We start from the raw sequence: 19637 nt of genomic DNA, 5'->3' as shown, positions 1-19637 counted from the left end.
TCCCATTTTTTGTTATGCTCAAAATAGACGAGTGAGTGAGCATGCAGCACTCTGTGTCTTTCCAAATGGGTGCAGGCCCTCTGGGAAGTTCAGGGCTTTGGCTTAGGTGGGCCAAGTCCCAGAGAAAAAAAGTCTGTCTTCTCAGGAATTGGTTTGCATCAAGGCCTGTCTAAAATTCACAGAGTATGTCAGAGCCACTTAATAGAGCCGGAATCGTGCTTAGCACAGGTTCAGTCAGTGCTTTTGCCCCTCTCCCCTCATGTATCTGAGTGTTATCCAGTTTTACATTTACAGAATGGATTGGGGCTTGTTTTTTTCTTCTGCTAGGCATTGAATTATTTTTTCTGTCGTTGCTTTTCCTGTTGTTAGAAAATAATGCTCATTTCTTTAGGTAGTCCATTATTATTTTTAGCTTCTCCATACAATTTTGCCTCTACATTATTATCTTTTAAAAGTGCTGAGCACCTCCCTCTCCATAAAATAAGTAATTACAGTAACATGCCTAATTAGCTGATTTCCTGCTCATTTGGGTGCTGCTCAAAACATGAAGAGTTAGCATCACGTGAGGGTTTTGCACCCCTCTACAAAGCTCCTATCCTACCAGAGAGCTGGGCACCTTCTTTCCTACTTCAAGGGTTCAGCAGCTTGGAGAAATGGACCCTTCAGGCAGCCATAAATAGTATATTTGGCCTGCTTGGCTAGGTTATGCGTCAGGTATGGGAAAGTGAAGGGAAAGGTGGGCTTTCTTTGGCACCCCATTTGAAAAGCCTGATACTTTGGTCACTTAAAGTTTATACACATTCTTTTCAAACAGGTGAAACTATCCTGTTGCTGCTTCAACTGCAAGCCAAGGATTTGATCCTGCCCCCTTAGAAACAATGCCGCTTACTGGGGCGGGAGAAAGATCGGTATCGACCGCCGGTGTTACCGCATGGGCAGATTTGCTGGGTGTAGGGAGGAGATGGTGGTAGCCTCCCTGCCCTGGCTAGTGCAGAGAGGGAGCGGCCATGCCACTGCGCTGTGCCCCTGTCCCTGCTGCCTCTGCGCTCAGCCCCCCACACGCTTGTAAATGCCTAAAGGGACGGGTTCCAGCACCAACACAAAGCTGCCTTTTTTTTGTTTTTTTTTTCCTCTCTCCTTTAAAATCACTTCTGAGTAAAAAGCTGTAATGTAACTGCAGGTTGCAGAGCGGAGCTTAAAACACCCCCAAAGCATATTCATCCTAAGATTTGTTTTTTCCCCTGAGGTCTGGAAGCAGTGTTTTGGTAATACCCAGCACTAGTCTTTTTGGACCCTGTGGTATTGTGGCTCAGTTGTAAGCTTAGCTTGATTTCCTCTGCCTTTGAAAGATTTGGCCACCTGTCTGTTGAGCAACATTTCGCCTTCAAAGACTGGTTTTGCTATGGAGGCGGGTTCTGCCTTGATAATACAGCGTAGTCACAGCTTTCCTGTCCTTCTTCCAACTTGTAATTCATTCAACTTGCAAATGAAAATAAATGAGCTGAGTTGGGTTCCTGCTTGTTTGTTTGCTGCTGCCTTAAGAGGTCGCGGAGGGGTCTGGCGGTGAGGCTGTGTTCCTTGAAACTCGCCCATGCCCACAACGGGGAGGAGGTGCTCCCACCAGGGCGCCTGCCAGCCCTCCGTGCTGCTGGCAGCGTGCGGGATGCTGGCCCCGCTGGGATCCCCTTGCGCCTCCACCTGCCAGCTGCTGGAGCCCTTAACTTTCCAGGCAGCTTGCAAAAGCCATCCTGTAGCCTTTGTTGAGAAGCATGTGGCCTGGGATGGATCTGCGTGTGGGCGGACCTTTGTTCTGCAATTTCAAATGATGGAAAGGCCGTCCAAGGCATTGGAGAAGCACCTAGGGTTGCACTTAAAATCCTGGCAGTAGCAGTGCCTTGGTTCTCATGGGACTGTGGACGGAAGTGTATGGCCTTGCCTGATGAATACGGTGCCTTAACTGGGGTCAAGGATAAAGAAGTTAATCCCGGAGGAACTGTTGGATGATCAGATTCCAAAGGGTATTAACTGAATTGATTGCATGTTGCTCTATGGAGAAGCAACAAACACAGAACACTTTGATGCTGTTTGAGAATATTATTGTAACATTTGAAAACAATTACTGTTCTTTGTATTGCAGCGGTACTAAGCTTCTGGCTTCTTGAATGAGAAATATGCTCCAAAAGTGTCCACAGCTGGGGCAGATAACTGTGGTAGCTGAGGAAAAGAAGGATTAGGGGTTTGCCCAAAGACATAAGAAGAATTATTAAAAGAGCAGGGAAATGAGTCTGAGGTCAGTGCCTTACCAGGACACTGTTTAAAAGTGTGTAAGTGTAATTTTGGTTGGACTCAGAATGTTGCAATGAGATTCTCCATGAATTAAAATAAGGAAAGGCCCCAAAATTTCATTGCGGTCCTGAGTTCTCGCAGTTCAGAGCTCATAAGATTTGGGGGAGGTGGTTCAACATCAATGTGAGCTGATTTTACAAGGTGACACTGATACGGCAAAGTTGGTTGTTTTCTGTGTCTGCTGTGGGCAGAAAGATCCACAGGCTTGTATTACTCTGCGTGGATAAGCCACTGAATTTGTATAGCTTTGGTTGCATTGTGTCATTTATCTTTTGGGATCTGCTTTACGAATTTTGTGTCAGGTTTTTCTATTTGGCTGCAAGGCTGGTTCGTGGAATCTTTGCTCTTTTAGTTTGGTGGATGTGTGTATGATAAAAAGCTAAGATTGCATCATCTTTAAGAAAAGAGAAGATATATAGCCCAAAGAAATCAGATTAGTTGTAGAGAAAAAAAATCAATCAGGTTGGCAAATTGCATCTGTGGGACAAAGTGCAAAATGTTTGTTTCATACAGTATTTATTGAACAAATCTGTTGAGAAGATGGTTAAAAAATGCCATACAGAAAAAAAACAGGAACCATTTTGTTCAATTTAAATGACATTGATGCATTTTTTACATCATGAAATCTTGCAATATTACCAACAACAATCCCTGATAAAGTACTTTACACAATTGCCTCACAGGGCACTTTGAGATAAAAGTATATATTGGAGATTGCAAATTGGCTGCATCCAAATTATATGTAATGGAATCCACTACAGCTAACCTACAAAATTCAATAGATCAGGAATCACATTACAGTTCTGTGAGTTTGGGGTAGTAGTAGTTCTAAAGAGTCTCCAAAACAAACAGGCAACTTTAAATCATATTTAATGAACCCTCTGTATTTTATACACGTGATTAAAATGTTTTGTCTCTGTTTTTCATTTTGCTGGGTGCTGCTGAAGGAAAAAATGTAACTCTGGGTTTGTGAAATGGATCATCTGCTTGTTCTCAAGAGAAAATGCATTCTAATTGAACAGAGCAAACTGTATTTAAATGCTGGGCTGAGAAAAGAAAAAGAAAAAGCAGATCTGTGCAGAGGACCCATTTCAATATTTTCCTCACTCTGTGAGCAAGAGGGCTAAATGAGAACATAGCACAGGCAGATAAAGGCTCAGAAAGTACCAACAGGATTTTTTCTCTTATTGATCTATGCGTGCAGCCTCTGGAAACAGTGCACAGTAGACATGAACCTGAGCAAATGGATGTTTCACCTCAAGGGCCCTGTTCTGCTGGTTTCCACACGTTTCCCAAAGCCACTGGGAAGAAAAGCACTCCATGCTTCCCAGGAGGCGTGTGGCACTGTGTGGGATCTGCCTCGCATCCAGACAGAGCCGGAGCTGCYCAGGGGCCTCCGCTGGCCCTGCGCGCGTGTACGGGCAAGCAGTGGTGCTCCCGGTGCAGAGGCACGTACACAAAGCAGGGGTGAGCGTCTGAACACAGCGGGTGGCTGGGAAACAGGTTGGAGAGTGTGTGGCTAGCATTCAGGCCCCCGTGACTGAAAGGTGGTCATTGCTTGGTGGTGTTTTGTCAAGAGACACTTCAAAGAGAAAGATATATATATATATWTTTTTTTTTGGCTTTCCTCTAACTGATGCTGTAGTATATGCATTTATGCAGGTGTATGGTATGTGCTTGATCACATTGTTGTTTAGAAGGACAGTAGTTTTATAGCCCGTTAAGTATAGGAAATATTTCTAATTAATTTTAAAAGAAAGTGTTGTAATTTAAGTTGTCCTTTGATGTTGCACAATGCACAAAATGCATCAGAGTCGAAATGGGCCTGAAGCAGAACAGTCAGGTTAGGACTCAAAATGCATCTACTCTGGGAGTACTCTAAACCAGAGCAATCACACGGCAATGAGCGCAGCTGTACCTGGGTAAAGCTAAGAACAAGGTCAAGTCCTAAGCCTCTGAAAAATCCATCTCCAGCTGAGTCTTTGTATTTCCCCAAGATTCTGTTACATCAAATTGAAGCTAAAGCTGGAAAATGGACAGTACTTGCAAAATGCAAGTGACAGGACAAGGAAATTAAAGCTAAATGTTAAAGAAAATACAAATTTCAACAAGTATGAGGCTGAATCCTGTGCTATAAAAGATACGAAGTAGAAGTCATGGTTTGGAGGTTAACATTGGGGTTAGACCCTGATCCACTGTATTAAACCAGCACTTACATTGACCAAAACAGGCCAAAATTTGTGGTGTCCTCACCAGCTGAATGAGTGTATCTAAAGAGCCGAAAACATCTCTGGCCGCAGCGGTGGTATGATATTGCAGGATGTGTTTAAATTGCCATGGTATTAGTGTCATTGGCTTATGCTTGGAATTCAGTATCTAGAGTTCTCCTGCTAGCATGTTTTGCACAAGAAAATCAACATTAAAAAGAAGAACAGAAGAAGAGGGGCTTCAGGGTGATAGGTCAAGYAGCTTGGTAATGTGTTAATAGGAATGGCCGGGGGTTGGATAAGCATCGTAATTCTGTTAACTTTACATGCAATCAACAGGCAGTAGAAATATTGTTGGAAAGACAGCCATTTAGCCAAGGCATGAGCCAGTCCAGCAGATGAATGGGGAATTTGCTGAACGGATGTTGGGGACAGGGGAGGAAGGAGAGGGAGGACAAATTTGGAGCTGGAGGCATGGCGATGGTGGTGGTGGGGGACTGCGCAAGGTGCTCAGCCCCTCTCCTGGTACATGAGTGTCCTACCCGCTGTGCTGGAGGAACTATGTAATTCAATAGCAGGACAAAACCGGGCTGTGGAGGAGAGGACGGAGCAGTGCCAGGTGCCTTTGCACAGACTGCCATTGCGTTATGCCATTCTGCCCCCACTGAGACAGCTGGAATTAAAACAGAGCCTCCCCATGCTGCTATTAAAAGGTTCTTTTTTTTAAGGACATGTGCACTTAATGTCAGAATATTGAAACCATACCCACGTGAATAAAGTTAGTAAGCCAGTGATTCATTGCTGTTTCAAATCTCTATCTAGCCACAGTAAATTTCTGCTCAGTAGTGACAGTCTGTGTCCACATGCAGGCTATGATTTACAGTTCTGTGTTTTATATCAACAACATCTGTTTAACAAAAGAAAAAAAAAGCCAAGAACATTTATTTTCTAATCTCTGTACCAGATGTTGTTTCTTTATGCACAAGATCCAGGGATTATATCAGAAATAATTTAATTTTTCTAAATGAATAATCCGAAGCATTTTTCCTAAAGCATGTCCTGTATCCAGTAACAACATAAAAACATAGTCATGTGCAAAAATAAACTCGCATTTTGCCCAAATCTATAATTATATATATATTTTTTAAAGGCACAAACATTAAGAACCAAATCCTAGGCTCCGATGGTAGTTTGGGGATTCTTGAAGATAGGCATAGGGGAATATCAATTCTCAGGGTTACAACAGAGATAAGGTGACAGAGATCAATTGGAACGGCAGAAGAAGTCAACAGTGGAGAAATGAACCCGTGCCACAGGGAAAGGAGGAGACAAGAAGCAAACGTACCTTCGAGGTGAGGAGGAGCTCAGCAGTGTTGGAGCAGGATAAAATTGAGGCTGTCTCCACACATGGGAGTTGTGCCCAGCTCTCATGGAGCCTGCTGCTAGCTGCTGTCCTTGGGCACCTGCAGGTCCCCTGGTTTCCCTGGGAGGGGAGCTGGGAGATGCACTGGTGGGAAAGCCACTTAGGTGGGTTTCTACTTTCCACCTTCTAGGCTGGTTGCAAGCCTGAAGGGTGCCCGGCATTGAAGAAAGAGCAATGCTATGGAAAGTGGCTCTTGGTCTAGCTCCTTTTGTCCTGGCCTGGTATTTCCCAACTGGCAGGTCCTGAATGTAGGGGCCTTTTTTATAGAACAAGAAACAGTGCAGAGAATGGGGGTGCTCACTTTCTCATCCAGTGCAGAAGCACTGGCTTTCCCCTCTTGTACTGGGGAGCCCCAAAGTGGGTGCGGTATGCCAGGCGCGGTCTCACAGGTGCCAAAGAGAGGGGAAGGATCGCTTCCCCGGGCAGCTGGCTCCATACAGCCCAGGGCGCAATTAGCTGCCTTCGCTGCAAGGGCACACTGCTGACTCATATAGTTATCACTTATGTATGGTTTTGCCCACAACAGTTGTGTTATATCATGTTCAAATTTATGGTCTTGATTGTAAAAAATTGTTTTCATGATTGTTTCCATTTCTTGGTACTAAATGCCAAGCCCCTTGAGTGTGTTCGATTAGCAGAAATTTCTGGGTTCTCATTCTTGGAAGAGCAGGTCCTTTAGTCCTTTACAGAATTTCAGGCTGAGTAACACAACTGCCGCATGTACTGTCAGAGAAAAATCTTCGTGATTGGAGGTTTATTATCATTCCCCACCGTAATTTGGGGGGGAATATCAAAAGCCAGAATGCTGAACCTGAAACGCTGTAAGACATTTATAACTGACTTGCCTGGCTATCAGTCTTGAACAACTCACAGTTATTCAGAATTAAGGTGATAGATTTTGCTGCAGCCCTCGAAAAACACGCAGCCAAGTTAAAATGAAAGCGAGTGCATCAGTGATGCTGCCGAAGCAGACTGTGGTTTGGTGTTACAGTTCCAGACTTCTTTTTGTGGGAAACAGACTTCTATATTTTTCCATGAGCTGTGGAAGTTGTAGGATGTATCAAGCTAGTATCGGCCCTGCTGGACCTATTAGTTTTCTTATTGCATAAAGATTTATCTGTAATTGCCAAGGTTTATTTTTATTTTTCTTGAATTACTGTTGTGGATGCATATAGATGCGTAACAATTCCTAATTCCTCCTCTCTACTCTAATACAGCACAGATTGCTTATTAAATACAGTCTTAACATTAAAGTGTCAAACAGGATTTGCAGAAAGCTGTTTGGGTTTGTAGTTTAGGATGAACGTTTATCAAATTGTGGATTAGCTGAATCATGCACTGAACCAAATTATTATTGTCTGTGATTAAATCACAAAGTGGTTATTGCCCTGTGTCATCTAAAGCACAAGATAGTTTAAATCTTTTAAATCCCTTTTTAAGATTGCTATAGGAGCTACATAACTACAGACTTTTAGGACCAGACTTTGTCGCTAGGCAGAAAAAAGTAGTTTTCAATCAGGTAATTTGGACTCATCACTCTCTGCTTATACAGGCAACAAATCTACAAAAGAAATGGATGGACTTATGTATGCTTCAGACATACAGAATCATTTTTTGGTCAATAGATAACTTTGTGCCTGGAGCTAATATATTTATTCAAGGTACTGGCTCAAGCCAGGGGAGCAAACTGCCTGTTAGTGCGAAAGGGACTGACTGTCTGTCTACGAGCAGCAACGTCAAAGGTTGGTTGTGTTTGCTGAGACACAGGTCCTAGGGCACCGCAGCTGCAAGAGGCTAAGCTGTGGAGCGTGTCCCAGCAGTGCTGCTGTCAGGCATGGAGGCCAGAGGGTGACCCGCTGACAGCAGCTCCCCCAAATGTCAGTGGAGCAGGATTTTACTGCCACAAAAAGGCAGGTTGCAGCCTCCCTAAAGCCATAAGAGGCTTTTGCCAGGCTGCCATTGTGGTTCAGTGTATGCCAATGTGGATTGCGGAGCAGAATACCACTGGCATCTCCATGCAGTGCACAGAGCCATGGGGTAGCAGATGTTCATAAAGGTTTCTGTAATAGTCCTTTGTGCTCTTCGGCAGCCCCTAGCTGAGTTGCTCAGAGTGCTTTAAGCATACTTATTTCCACAGCCTTGCTATTAGGTAACAAATAAGTCTCTTGATGGCTGTGTCATTGGCCTCACTGAGTCACTGCGGGAGCACAGGGTTTGTGCACCGTAGGGGAGCGGTGGCCCGAGGAACATGAAGGACCATCTCTAGCTCTGAGGCTCAGCACTGGGGAGGTCACAGCCCTGGAGGAGTCACCATCACTCACAACTTCTTGCTTTTTGAATAGATAGGAGGGAAAGTCCTGAAGCCACTTGCTTTCATGTTGCAATGAGGGGTCATGGGGTAGGAAGGGCTGAGAGTCACTGGGTTAGACGGTGCCCTCTAGAGAGATGAAGGTCTTGTGTAGCTGAGTGTGACATGGCGCATGAGCCTATGGCTTTGGCACAGGCAGAAAGCATGCATTGCACTGCCTGCACTCTGCTACTTCGTCCTCCTTGTCCTCTTCTTTGACCTATTTTCTCTCATTGTTATCTAGTAATCTGTTTTTTAAAAGGCTCAGCCCAGCCTTTCCTGCTGGTTGCAGCTGATCCGTGTGCCTGCTAGCCTGCTAGAGCAGCGCCTCTGAGGAACCCTCCCCTGCCCATTACTGCGGAGGCAGGGAGAGAGCCTGGCTGGAGCCAGCTGGCTCTGCCAACAGGACAGGGATGGCTCAGGAAAGACTTCTCACAAAGTAGAGAAGCTCTCAACAAATTTCTTAAGTCTTTGCTCCCTCCATGCTCAGACAGAGCTCCTGGCAGAGTCAGGAAAATGACAGCACTTTACTGAAGTGGGGACCTAGCCCTCAGCCCTGCCCTCCCCCTGGGAAACCCGCAGAAGGGAAAAGGCTGCATGGAAAACTCCAGGAGGCGAGCACAGGCTCTTGCTCTGAGCTTCTCTCTAAGAACAAGGGTCTGAGGCTTCTCAGAAAAGACAAGCAGCAAATCCTCTGAGCCCCGTGATTTCTGGGGTGCGTGTGCTCACGGCCAGGACACCGCGCAGCTATGTGTGCCCAGCATACCTCACAGCGAGGTGTTCGCCCCGGCGAGCTGCCGTGCCCGCTGGAGGCCTGCCAGGGGAATTCACTGGTGGAGAGGAAGGAGGCAGCGAGCGTGCTGGATCACCACATGAAATGTCTGCTCTGCTCGTGTGCAGTCTCCTTGGCCTGCAGCCTTTTGGCCAGCCCCACCTGCCTTTCTCTCTCTCTCTCTCTCTCTCTCTCTCTCTCTTTCCAGCTGAGCTGACGGAGCGGAGGCTGCGGCTCCTCACTGTCCCTGCAGCCTTCCTGCTTGGCTGACTCTCTGCCCTGCGAGCCCACGCCTGGACGCAGGCACGTGCTTGAATGTGAATCCTGTGCAGAGGCACAGATCACACTTGCGGGTAGTCAAAGGAGGCTCTGATTCACAGGCAGGCTTCATCAGTACTTTTTAGCAACTCATTCTATGTCCAAGCAGCGACTTCATTTTCAAATGTCCCATCCATATGCCTCACCCTCTGTGAGTTCATTAATGCTTGAGTTAAGTCACCTTGGGCTAACCTGGTTGCTGTTTATAGCCTGAGTCATGTGCCAGATGTTTGCAGAGGTTTGCACTGCTCCCTACCAGCAGGCTCCCTCTCTAATGCAAATTGGTAATTTGTACCAGGCGGTGAGGGGGTTCAAAACATCTCAGTAGACTCTATCCTGGGAAAAACGTTTGGATTTATGAGTAATAGCTCAGGCATGACAGATAACACACTTTGAAATCCCATCCCCACAAAAATCAAGGAGGTGTTGGTGAGGGAGACAGGCACACACCTGCAGGGGAGACAAGGCACGGTGCAGCTTTAACGTGTTAGTTGGTCAAGGTGAACCCTGGGCTGAGCCCATAAACATTTAAGTCCCAGAACAAATGTTTGGGATTGTACAAACATGTTAACCACCTCACGTTAATTGGCAAGCAATTACCTTGAAGTAAAAATAGCTTTAGTGCAGCTGAGCAGTCACCGAGTGCCTGTCCCCTGGTGAATGCTTATTGCTTGCTATAAAACTTTCTGCAAAGGAACCTTCTCCACTTTGCATTTTGGAAACTCGCAGAGCTTTGTGATTAAAAGTTTTTGTCTCCAGCAGCAATTGCTGTTTGTTTGTAATGGTACAGACTCAGCAAAGAGGGCTATGCGCTGGAGCTAGTCTTCATACTACCCTTTAATAAAATTCAGCAGTTCACAACACAATGAGAAAATAAAATAGTATTGACCAGCAAAAGCATGCAATTCAGCAAGGATATTTAACTGATGTGTGCAGTATTGTGAGACTATCAGTGTAGGCTAGATATATATTTATAACTTAAGGCCAGGTTGGTAGGCTAGAATGTTTCTTACTGATCTGGTGAATTTTGAATCTTTCTGATATGTTGCATGATTAAAATGCATAGCTGGACTGGATTCCCTTAGACGCATATGCAGTCGAGAACCAAGGAGCAAAATTCTGCCCGTTTGCAACACGGTACTTGGGACTGCCAAACGAGAAACCTGTGGTCAGCTGTTTGACCTGTTACCTTTTGGCTGCTGGGAAACACTGTGAAAGTCAGCAGATTCTTTTCCATGCAAACCCATCAGCCCCGTGACCTTCTGTTAGGACTTGACTCAGGTCCTTGCTTGATCCTACCCAAACATTTTGGCAAAAAATGCCCATATCTCTCAGTATGTAACTAAACCACAGCCAGGTTTTTTTCTTGGGAGAGCTTATCGCAGCACTGCTGGAGCTGGGCACACGTGAGCGAGTGGGGTCTCACCTTGAGCTCCCATGGCCCTGGGGCTAGTGGTGGCCCAGATGGCCTGGCATGTGGTTCAGAGTGGTTCTGACCAAAGAGCCGCCATTAGCACCACAGCGTTTTGTGACTGTGGGCCAGGTGCTGGGTGCTCTGTCCCAATCTTCACCTATTCCTGGTCATCCCTTGTCCCAGGAAATGCAACACTGTGCAGAGAAGGAGGGTTCGGCATCCAGGTTTTGTTCGGATTTACGTTGTGTCCCTGTGAACGTTTCAGGGTGGTGGAGAGTGAGTCCGTGGAAACCCTTCTCAGGCAGTCCCTGCCTTGCGCTCTGGAGAAGTGAGGGAGTGGCAGATGGAAAACAAAACTAACACAGTGCATTTCACAATCCTGGCAGCAATGCTCAGCAAGCGCAACAGCCCCAGCAGCGGAGTCTCGGATTGTTCTCTCCCTGTGCAGCTTGGCTTAAGAAACGTTGGCATTATGGTCAGCCATGCCAAAAAGGGCTTCCAGCCCATCAGTTGGCTCCTATGGCAATGTGGCCTCATGTTTGGTAGCTTCATGTGCTTCAAGCGAGAGAGGCTGTAATGCGTGCAGATATCAGAGCTTTCCAGGAAACATTCGGATACAACTGCAGCTCCGTTCACTGTAGCTCTTTTGAATTCACTTTCTGTGACTATAGTGGCAGACAAATTTGCTGGCAAACATTTTGCAAAAAAAGCATTGATCCAGCAAAACACTGTGCACAAACTAAGCTTAGTATAAATGACTACACCCGTGCTTAATGTTAGGCACATGATGAATGCTCTGCTACATCAAGCCAAAATAAATTTAAAGTAAATATCGGAACGTACTCATGGAAAATGAATGCTGGTCTTGTAAGCATAAACACATGCAGCAGAAATAGGAGTCTACCACTCCATGTGTCTGATGGGGATATCCAGCAGGGAAGCGTCACGTGATCTCCATGCTCGTTTTGAGCTCACCAGCAGAGCTGGTGAAAACAGATTTTGATTTGAATGAGTTACGACCCATTGAAAATGGCATCATGTGTAACCACAGTAAATTGTCATAATGAGATCACGAGGCTCACCAGAGTGGGCAGCGAGGGGAGGCCTCCATCCACCAGGGCACACGGCTGACTGAGCGCTGCACTGCAAAATGTGACCAAGGGGCACCACCCTGTTCCCTGGCTATCTTGTCATTTTAGTGACAGGACCAGAGTTCACACAGCCGGACAAAAGCTAATTAGAAGTTCTGAGTTAAAGAGAAGACAACAACAAAAAAGAAAACCTCATGACATTGCATTTACAGTCCTATCCAGGGCAGCAGAGGGGGATTGGGCTAACCCAAATAATGGGAAAACACAGATCCTGTAGCTGCTTCTGTTCTTACAGCAGCTTACTAAGAGCTGACTTGGTTGTTTCTAAACCATGTTGCCATAGGAGGGCCTGATGATGAGGGCAGAGCACTACACAGATGAAAGGACCCAGCTTTCCCTAGAAGCAGGATAACTGTATTTGCTTCATGCTTCCCTGGGCTCATAAATTCTGTTGGACCAGCCTGCATGTGACTTGTTCATGTCCGGCTGCCCCGGGATTGCCAAGCTGCGGGAAATGCAGAGTCAGCTCTGGCTTTTGTATTTTCCTGGTGCAACCAAATAAGTAGACAGGTGAAGTCTGAGGCTACAGCAACTTTCATGCACTTCAGCCTTTACCAAATACCAAGCCCAGACAATGCGTGTGGCACAGCTATTGCCTGCCGAACTTCTTCTAGGTGGACTTCTGGGAAGAACCAGATCTTTCTTTTACTGAGAAACAGTGCTACTTGCGTGGAGCCATTGACAGCACAGGAGACTGGAAGAAACACGCTCCAGTTCATTCTGTTTCTCTCTTAAAGCAGTTGAGTGCACGTGTCCACAGATGCCTGTTGCAAAACACCAGGCATATGACCTAACCACATCCTCCCACTCCCCCAAGGTGGAAGGCAGAGGTGCGTTGATGTAACACATCACCAGATACAGGACCCGTTTCCCTTGCCTGGTGCCTTAAGGCAAATCAGGTTGCTTGCCACATCATTGCTGTTCCTCTTAGGCTTGCACCCTCCAATCTCTCTCTGTTATGCTTTGCACACAAATATCCATGCCTCTGAGCAATGGAGACAGTTCAGCCTCATGCTGATGTGCAGCACCCTCCCAACTCGTATCATCTATTTAGTATTTTTAATATAATTAGATTTGTAGCCTGAGTTCACAAATAGCAAACCACTCAATTCAGTGCCATTGCACTTTGKGCTCGGTCTGTAGCCTGTGGCCACGGGGCTGTGCCTGAGCTGTGCAACCCCTGTAGCATGCCGAATCCTAAGCCATTCCCAGGGCCCCAAATCGTCCGTTGCGTGCAGCTAATTTCAACCCAAGCTCACCCTGCTCTTGCAGGAGTCATGCTCCAGGCCTGGCTGGAGAGGACTCCTGCTTGTCTGGTCCTCCTGATGTTGGCTCGCTGACATTGCTGCAAGGACAGCCGAAACAGCTGGAGGCCGGCCAGGCTGAAGAGACAGGGAGAAAATGTGTCCCTGCATTCATTTAGAAGCAAAGCACAGGGAGCACTCAGGTTTTTCTGGTGTTCATGTCCCCGAGAAGTCTCCCCAGAGCTGAGCCAGCAGGCATTTCTGCATGGCAGTGCTGTGGGTGGGTGGTGAGTGTGCCMACACTGCCCACACTGCATTACAGGTGCAGCTGTGGGGAACCGAGATTTTGCAATTGGTGCTTTCTGTGTCGATAGAACCAAAAATAAAAAGGCTTGTGGCAAATACCTTCTGAATTTATTGTTTCTGAAGTTCACTTGCTCTGTATTATCTGCTGTGTAGAAATCCTTCTGAGTTTTCATTCTCTAGTTGCGGGCTGGCAGTGTTGGATAGGTCCCCCTACTAACATTACCATTTTTCTAATACCCTTGCAGGAGAAGAATTTGGACTGGTTCCCTCGGATGAGAGCCATGTCCCTGGTTAGCAATGAAGGTGACAGTGAACAAAATGAAATTAGGAACCTGCAAGAGAGGCTGGAGTCAACCATGAGCCTTGTAAAACAGCTTTCCAGTCAGCTTGCTGAGCTCAAGGAACAGGTGAGTGCCCCAGCACTGGGTAGCAAGCTGAGCGAATGTGGGTGTGAATGCTCCAGCTTTCATCAGGTCACAGACAGGATAGTCTTGCAAAAGAGACTTTTTTTTCATAGAAAGGTTTTATCTTTCCTTCCAGTGCACTGGGTAGATACGCTGGCGCGGGTTTGGAGTGAAATTGTATTCTATGTATGAAATTGTCCTCTATTAGTAACAGCAGAGAGCAGGTACGGAGAAAGGCAGAGGGGGAATTAGTTAGGAAATCCTTGCGACGAGTGTGCGAGAATGGCGGGGGGAAGCTGCAGAAGTGGTGTTGGGCTTTGCATATGTGGGCACTGCATAATCTGTAAAAAAGGACTAGCATCAGGAATAGCTGCATGCTGACTGAAATGAGTAGAAGAGCTTGCTGAAATGTAACATTCGGATGGTTTCCCCACTAATAGTGTCACGGCGCTGTTGCAAATACAGTTCCCCTAGCCTGTTGCTTTGCTTGTGCCACTCGTGTCTTTGTGTCCCTCTCTCAGCTCCTGCTTCTCTTGCGCATGGCACATGAGCTCCTGGCTTCCCTGAAAGCTCTGCTTCTGCCTGAACCACCTTTTCTCTCACTTCAGGAGCAAAAGGACAGCTCTTTCTTCTTTTTTGCCAAAGACGTCTGTCCCCCTTGGCATGTTTGGTGCAGTTTCAGAAATGCATCTGTGTTTTCTTCCATGGGAAGCACTTCCAGTGACATTAGCAGAGTTATCTAATTATCCCCCTTTGAATCCCTTCTTAAAACTCTTCTTCCCCATGAAAAATTTGACAAAGGCTTAGGCTAGATGTGCTGAGACCGTTGCTTATTGTGCATACCCATACTGTCCTGTTGTTTTTTTCACCCTCCTCTGGCTGAATCTGTTTGTTCTCTCCTGGCTTACATTTAAACTCTCTGGGACCTCTCTTTTAATTCTGTGGTTGTACAGCGCCAAGTACAAAACCTGACCCTCTGCTGGACTCTGCAACGCAATGGCAGCACAAATAATACCCTGTAAAACCTGCCACCAGAAAAGAATAATGTACAAATGAGAATAAAATGTCCATACTTTGCAGGAGGCAGATCTCTCACTTCAAAGGAATCTCCTACTTGTAATTTTTAATGCTGAAAAAAAAAGAATTCCCCTCCCTGTTGTTTTGTTTATATGCATCTTGCTCTGCGACTGCTAAATAATAGTAAAAAGTGAAAAAAAAGAATCTCAACTTGTCTCTCTGCCTTTCCACCTTAGATGACAGAACAAAGGAAGAATAAGCAGAGGCTGGGCTTTCTCGGATCAAACACACCCCATGTGAATCATCACATGCCACCACCCTGATACCATGGGGAGAAGCCGTGACTGGCCTTTCATCAGTATTCCTGCTTTATTATAGAATAAAAAGCTGAGATTGAGAGGAGTGAACAGTGCCTATTGTTACAAAGTTAAAAACAACCAAGTGCCAAAATGTTAAGTGGTTTAGCTCTGGGAACAATTTGTAGCTGTTTTTCATGGTTGAAAGGGACCACAACCTAGAATGCGAGAGATACAAGGGAGATGGTTTGTATTCATCCAAGGGGCCCCACTCAGCTGGGCTCGCACTCTGCAGCTCAATGGCTTCAGCGGTAACTGTGTGCGATGCACGTCGCGGCAGCGTTCGGCCACATCCTTAGAGCTGCCTTAAGATTTCTGCGTAAAGCAGTGGAATAACCACGACAGGCAGAAGAAGGAGAGAAGCTTATTAGCGCAAATGCAACAGCCTGGTTCAGAATCAATAGAAGTTATTTCTTGTCTTATTTGCCAAATAGGGACATTAGTCATATTTGCTTGGCATTTACTATTTTTTAATTACCATAAATATGTCAGTGGGGAAAGCAATAATGTTGCTTCAAGTTAACTTCTACTAGGAGGGAAAGGGGAGAAACCTCAAAAGACTGAAAAAAGAAGAAAAAAAAAGAAAGTTGCAAAGAGGAACATTAACGCTTTTGAATTTTAGCTGTCACCATGCAATTTCTTATTTATAACAGGGAGCACAATGGATCTACAGCTGTGGGAATGTTATGTGCATAACACTGACAACATAACTGGAAGTGATTTCTTTCTCCTGGATTCAGATGTTCTTGATTAACGTGGCCATGAGATTTCACATGCTGAGGAGTTAAACTGTGTTTTAAATTCAGGTTCCAGTGGAGGATTCAGGAAAAAAATTATACCTGTAGTTTGAGGTGTGTATGGGAAATCTTTTTGTTTCTTGTAAAAAGCTTAGAAATGTCTTTCTAGATGGAGTTGTAATGGTGTCATTACCTTCCATAAATGCACCATCAGCGAGAGCTGACTTAGTAAATAAGCACCATGTTCTGCCAGCTTTCTTCTGAGCTAAAGGTCCTGGGTTTAATCTTCCTTTGCCCTTCCATCCTGGATTCAGGGGCTTGCGGGACTGGCCTCTCCGATAAGGCCTGGCTGCTGAGGGACAGGGGGAAATGCTCGAGCAGGTCCCTTCTCATTCTAGGCTTGAAGAAAGGCAGCATCTGAGTCACCTGTGCAGGTTTCTGCTCTTTACTGTATTTTCTGGGATGGGTGTCTGGGTTTAACAGAGCCCAAAAGGCTTTTAGGAGAGGATTTTTGGGGCACAAATGGGAGTTGTGGTTCCAGTTCACTTTCCTTTTCAGTGGAATTTGGACACCTGATTGTCCTTGGTGCCTGTGAAAACGTCTCCATTAAGTGGAGGGTTTTAGTAACAGTACACTCACTTTCTAAAGCAAAATGTTTTTGCAATGATTTCCCCCCGTGACATTCCCATTTTGTTAAAAAAGCCATTTTGATCAAAGGTAAAAATGTTATTGGCTTCAGGATTTCTAATATATCCCTAAAGAAATCCTGTCTTATTATTATGACACAATTCAAACCAACAGACCTAGACTAAAGGGAAAGGAGGGGCATTTCCCTCCCTTCATCCCAAATTCAAACCTGTTCTTGAAGCCATCTCTTTTGCGTGTCAGTGAGCTGGAGGAGATAAAAATAATATACTTTGGTGTCTGATTTTTCTACCATTAGAACATTTCCCTTTGGCTTCAGTTGGGTCCCTCAAAAATACAGTGTGGAAAACAGGGTTTTGTATATTTTATGAAAAGAAAGTCTCTATCTGTGCTGAGTACACTGTTGACTTTTCTTTAGCCCATAGAGCATCCTGGTTGTGAGAGGTGACAGCTATTTCCAGGTTCAGGGTGTGTTTTTCCTCTAAGAAGTTCTCCCAGAAACTTTGATCCAGCCAACTCTCTGCCTTCATGTATGAAGGTGAAGAGCAACTGATGGTTACCAGCGATGGTACAAAGGCAATAAAAGTGAGTCATGAGGAACTAAATAATTTCCTGCACCTCTTCTGCTGGTATCCTGCTCTCAGCCCCAGTGCAGCCAGGCTTTGGCTGGTGCCCAGGCAGGAGGAATTCTTGAAGTCCAGAAGCTGGGCTCAAGCTAGGCTGCATTTTTGCATCCAAGGCAGGAGTTATATTTTCCATTCAGTGTTGTCTGATCTTCTTGGAGAGGAGGAATAAATGCAGCTGTGGCCTAGGGAGCTGACAGCAGGAAATCTAGGCAAGAAGAGAGCTTGCAGCAGAATACAGAAGAGCAGTTGTCTTCAATGAATGACTGAGATCTATTAGGAATAAATCTCAGAGCGTGCCTTGCTTTCGTGCTTGCTGTGTATGAGGCCTTGTTGCTCCTGCTCTGGGGAAGCAGTGCTGGTGGAAACCCCTGCAGTAAGCCTTGTCTCTCTGTGAGGAAGGGGCTTCATGTACTCGTTAGCGATCAGCACTGGGAGACTTGCAGTGAATTTGTTTCGGGAGTTTGCATCAGCCATGTGCTGTGCAGCAAGCAACCTCCAGTGTAAAATAAGGCCACATTTGCCTCTCTGACTATACCTATTGTAAATCATGAAGCCAAAAGACTTCCACGCAAATGCAAAATCAATGTAAGTTTGTAGAAAATCAGACCCTGCAGCTGTATTAATTCAAATTAGTTTGTGCAGTTCATCAAATCTAGTCACAGCCTCTGTTTTAATTACAATTTCCTCTTCCTCACACACACACATGGTTATTAGAGGTATAAGGCACAGTTTATTGGAACTAAGATATGTTAAATGATCACTATTTATTAGGGGGTGGGGGTTGGCTAATACTGGAAGCAGTTGGCACTTTTGTTGTTTACACGTGGAAAATCAACTGAACCACTGCACATAAAGGGAGATTTCTGCCGCTTGAGCTGGAAAACTTGAGAATCGATGTGCTTGTGCCCTGAGTTCGTGCCTGCAGTTGCATGCTGCTGGTGCTCTCTCTGTCCTGCACCCTGACTGACATCCCCCTTGGCTCAAGAGCCCAGCTATTGCTGTTTAGAAGGGAGAGCTAAAGCGTCAAGAGCTAACAGATGCCGATTAGCATTTGCCACGGTGCCTTTCTGCTGTTTATAGCTTCGGAGAGACACCTCCATAACTGATAAAAGTAGGTAATGCTACTTGCACATTTTGTAAATGTATTTCACTTGAGCATTTTGACATTTTTGCTGATTCTGCCAAAGCTTAGGCCCTGTCCTGCAGCTCTCATCCATGTGAGCAATCCATTCCCATGCAAGTTGTAACTTCAACAGGAGACTTCTTACATGAATAACAGTTGCAGGGCCAGAGCCCAAGCCTTAAAGATTGTGAAATATCCCCATCAGTAAGTTTGTAACAAGGGAAAAAATATCATTGTGTTTTAATACATATATTTATATGTATATCTTTGTTTAATGCAGCTGGGGTATCCTCTTTGTAGGCAAGCATCTGTTATACCTTCCTATTTATATGAAATGATTGCAAAGAAGTTAAAACATCTAAGAGCTTTTAATGCCTTAGAGGGATTTATAATTATAAGCTCCTTGACAGTTAAAATCTACTTAAGTAAATATGTCCATTGCTGCTGAATGTAACTTTTAATAAAGTGTGCCATTTTATATACGTTTGTCTCGCTTCTTCTTAAGGTGTGTGCAAATACATGTTGTGAATTAGAGACTTTTGGGAAACACATTGTTTATCTTGCATGGGAGACTAAACTGTTAGAATAAACGTGCCATGGATATGCATTAGTCCCTCACGAGAGCAGCAGGGCAGCCTCACGAGGGCTGTTGGTCCAGTATTGCTTACACGCCACAGAAAGCATGTAGTATGCACACCTGTGTGCGTGCTCACGTGGGTAAGTTGTATTTGCGCCAGTCAACATGCCTCCAAGAAGGAATTGCTGGTGGGGCTTGGGAGCCCGTTGCTGCCCCTCACGCAGTCCCCGTGCTAGTTCAAGACTTTGGTTTTGGAAATCCAGCCTTCAAATAATAAGAATGCACAGGTTGAACTTAAAGGCTTTACGTTACATCTCTCGCTAGGGTGGGGCTTTGTGTGTGTGTGTGTGTGTGTGTGTGTGTGTGTGTGTGTGATTTGGGTTCTTTTTTTTTTTAACATGTTTTTGATGCAACTAGTTGAAGTAGCGTGCTGAGAGAGAGACAAGGGGGTTCCCCTCTCCTCTAGGCGAAGGGGTGGAGGAAAACAAACAGCCAAAAACGATTGTCTTTTTGAACTGAAGGGACTCAGGCGGAGGAAATTTGTGGTCTTGTGAAAAAAGGAAATGCTTTACAAACCTGTGATGAGGGACTACAAGATGTAAGCATTTTTCTTCCAACTGTGTT

The 19637-nt window shown here is 45.3% G+C and overlaps 1 protein-coding gene across 3 annotated transcripts in view; it reads left to right on the top strand.

Annotated features, from left to right (window-relative positions):
* ITPR2 (inositol 1,4,5-trisphosphate receptor type 2) overlaps positions 1 to 18916 on the top strand; it is a 278104-nt gene extending 259188 nt beyond the window's left edge. For all 3 annotated transcript variants that reach the window (XM_026066890.1, XM_026066889.1, XM_026066891.1), the window contains 2 exons: positions 13774 to 13935; positions 15186 to 18916. In XM_026066890.1, the coding sequence (XP_025922675.1) occupies positions 13774 to 13935; positions 15186 to 15272 (249 nt within the window). In that variant the 3' untranslated portion in view covers positions 15273 to 18916. The remainder of the gene's footprint in view (positions 1 to 13773; positions 13936 to 15185) is intronic.
* The last annotated feature ends 721 nt before the right edge of the window (positions 18917 to 19637 follow it).

Source organism: Apteryx rowi, unplaced genomic scaffold (assembly GCF_003343035.1).
Source record: "Apteryx rowi isolate R43461 unplaced genomic scaffold, aptRow1 scaffold_25, whole genome shotgun sequence".
Lineage (NCBI taxonomy): Eukaryota > Metazoa > Chordata > Aves > Apterygiformes > Apterygidae > Apteryx > Apteryx rowi.
This window is presented reverse-complemented; position numbering and strand designations above follow the sequence as displayed.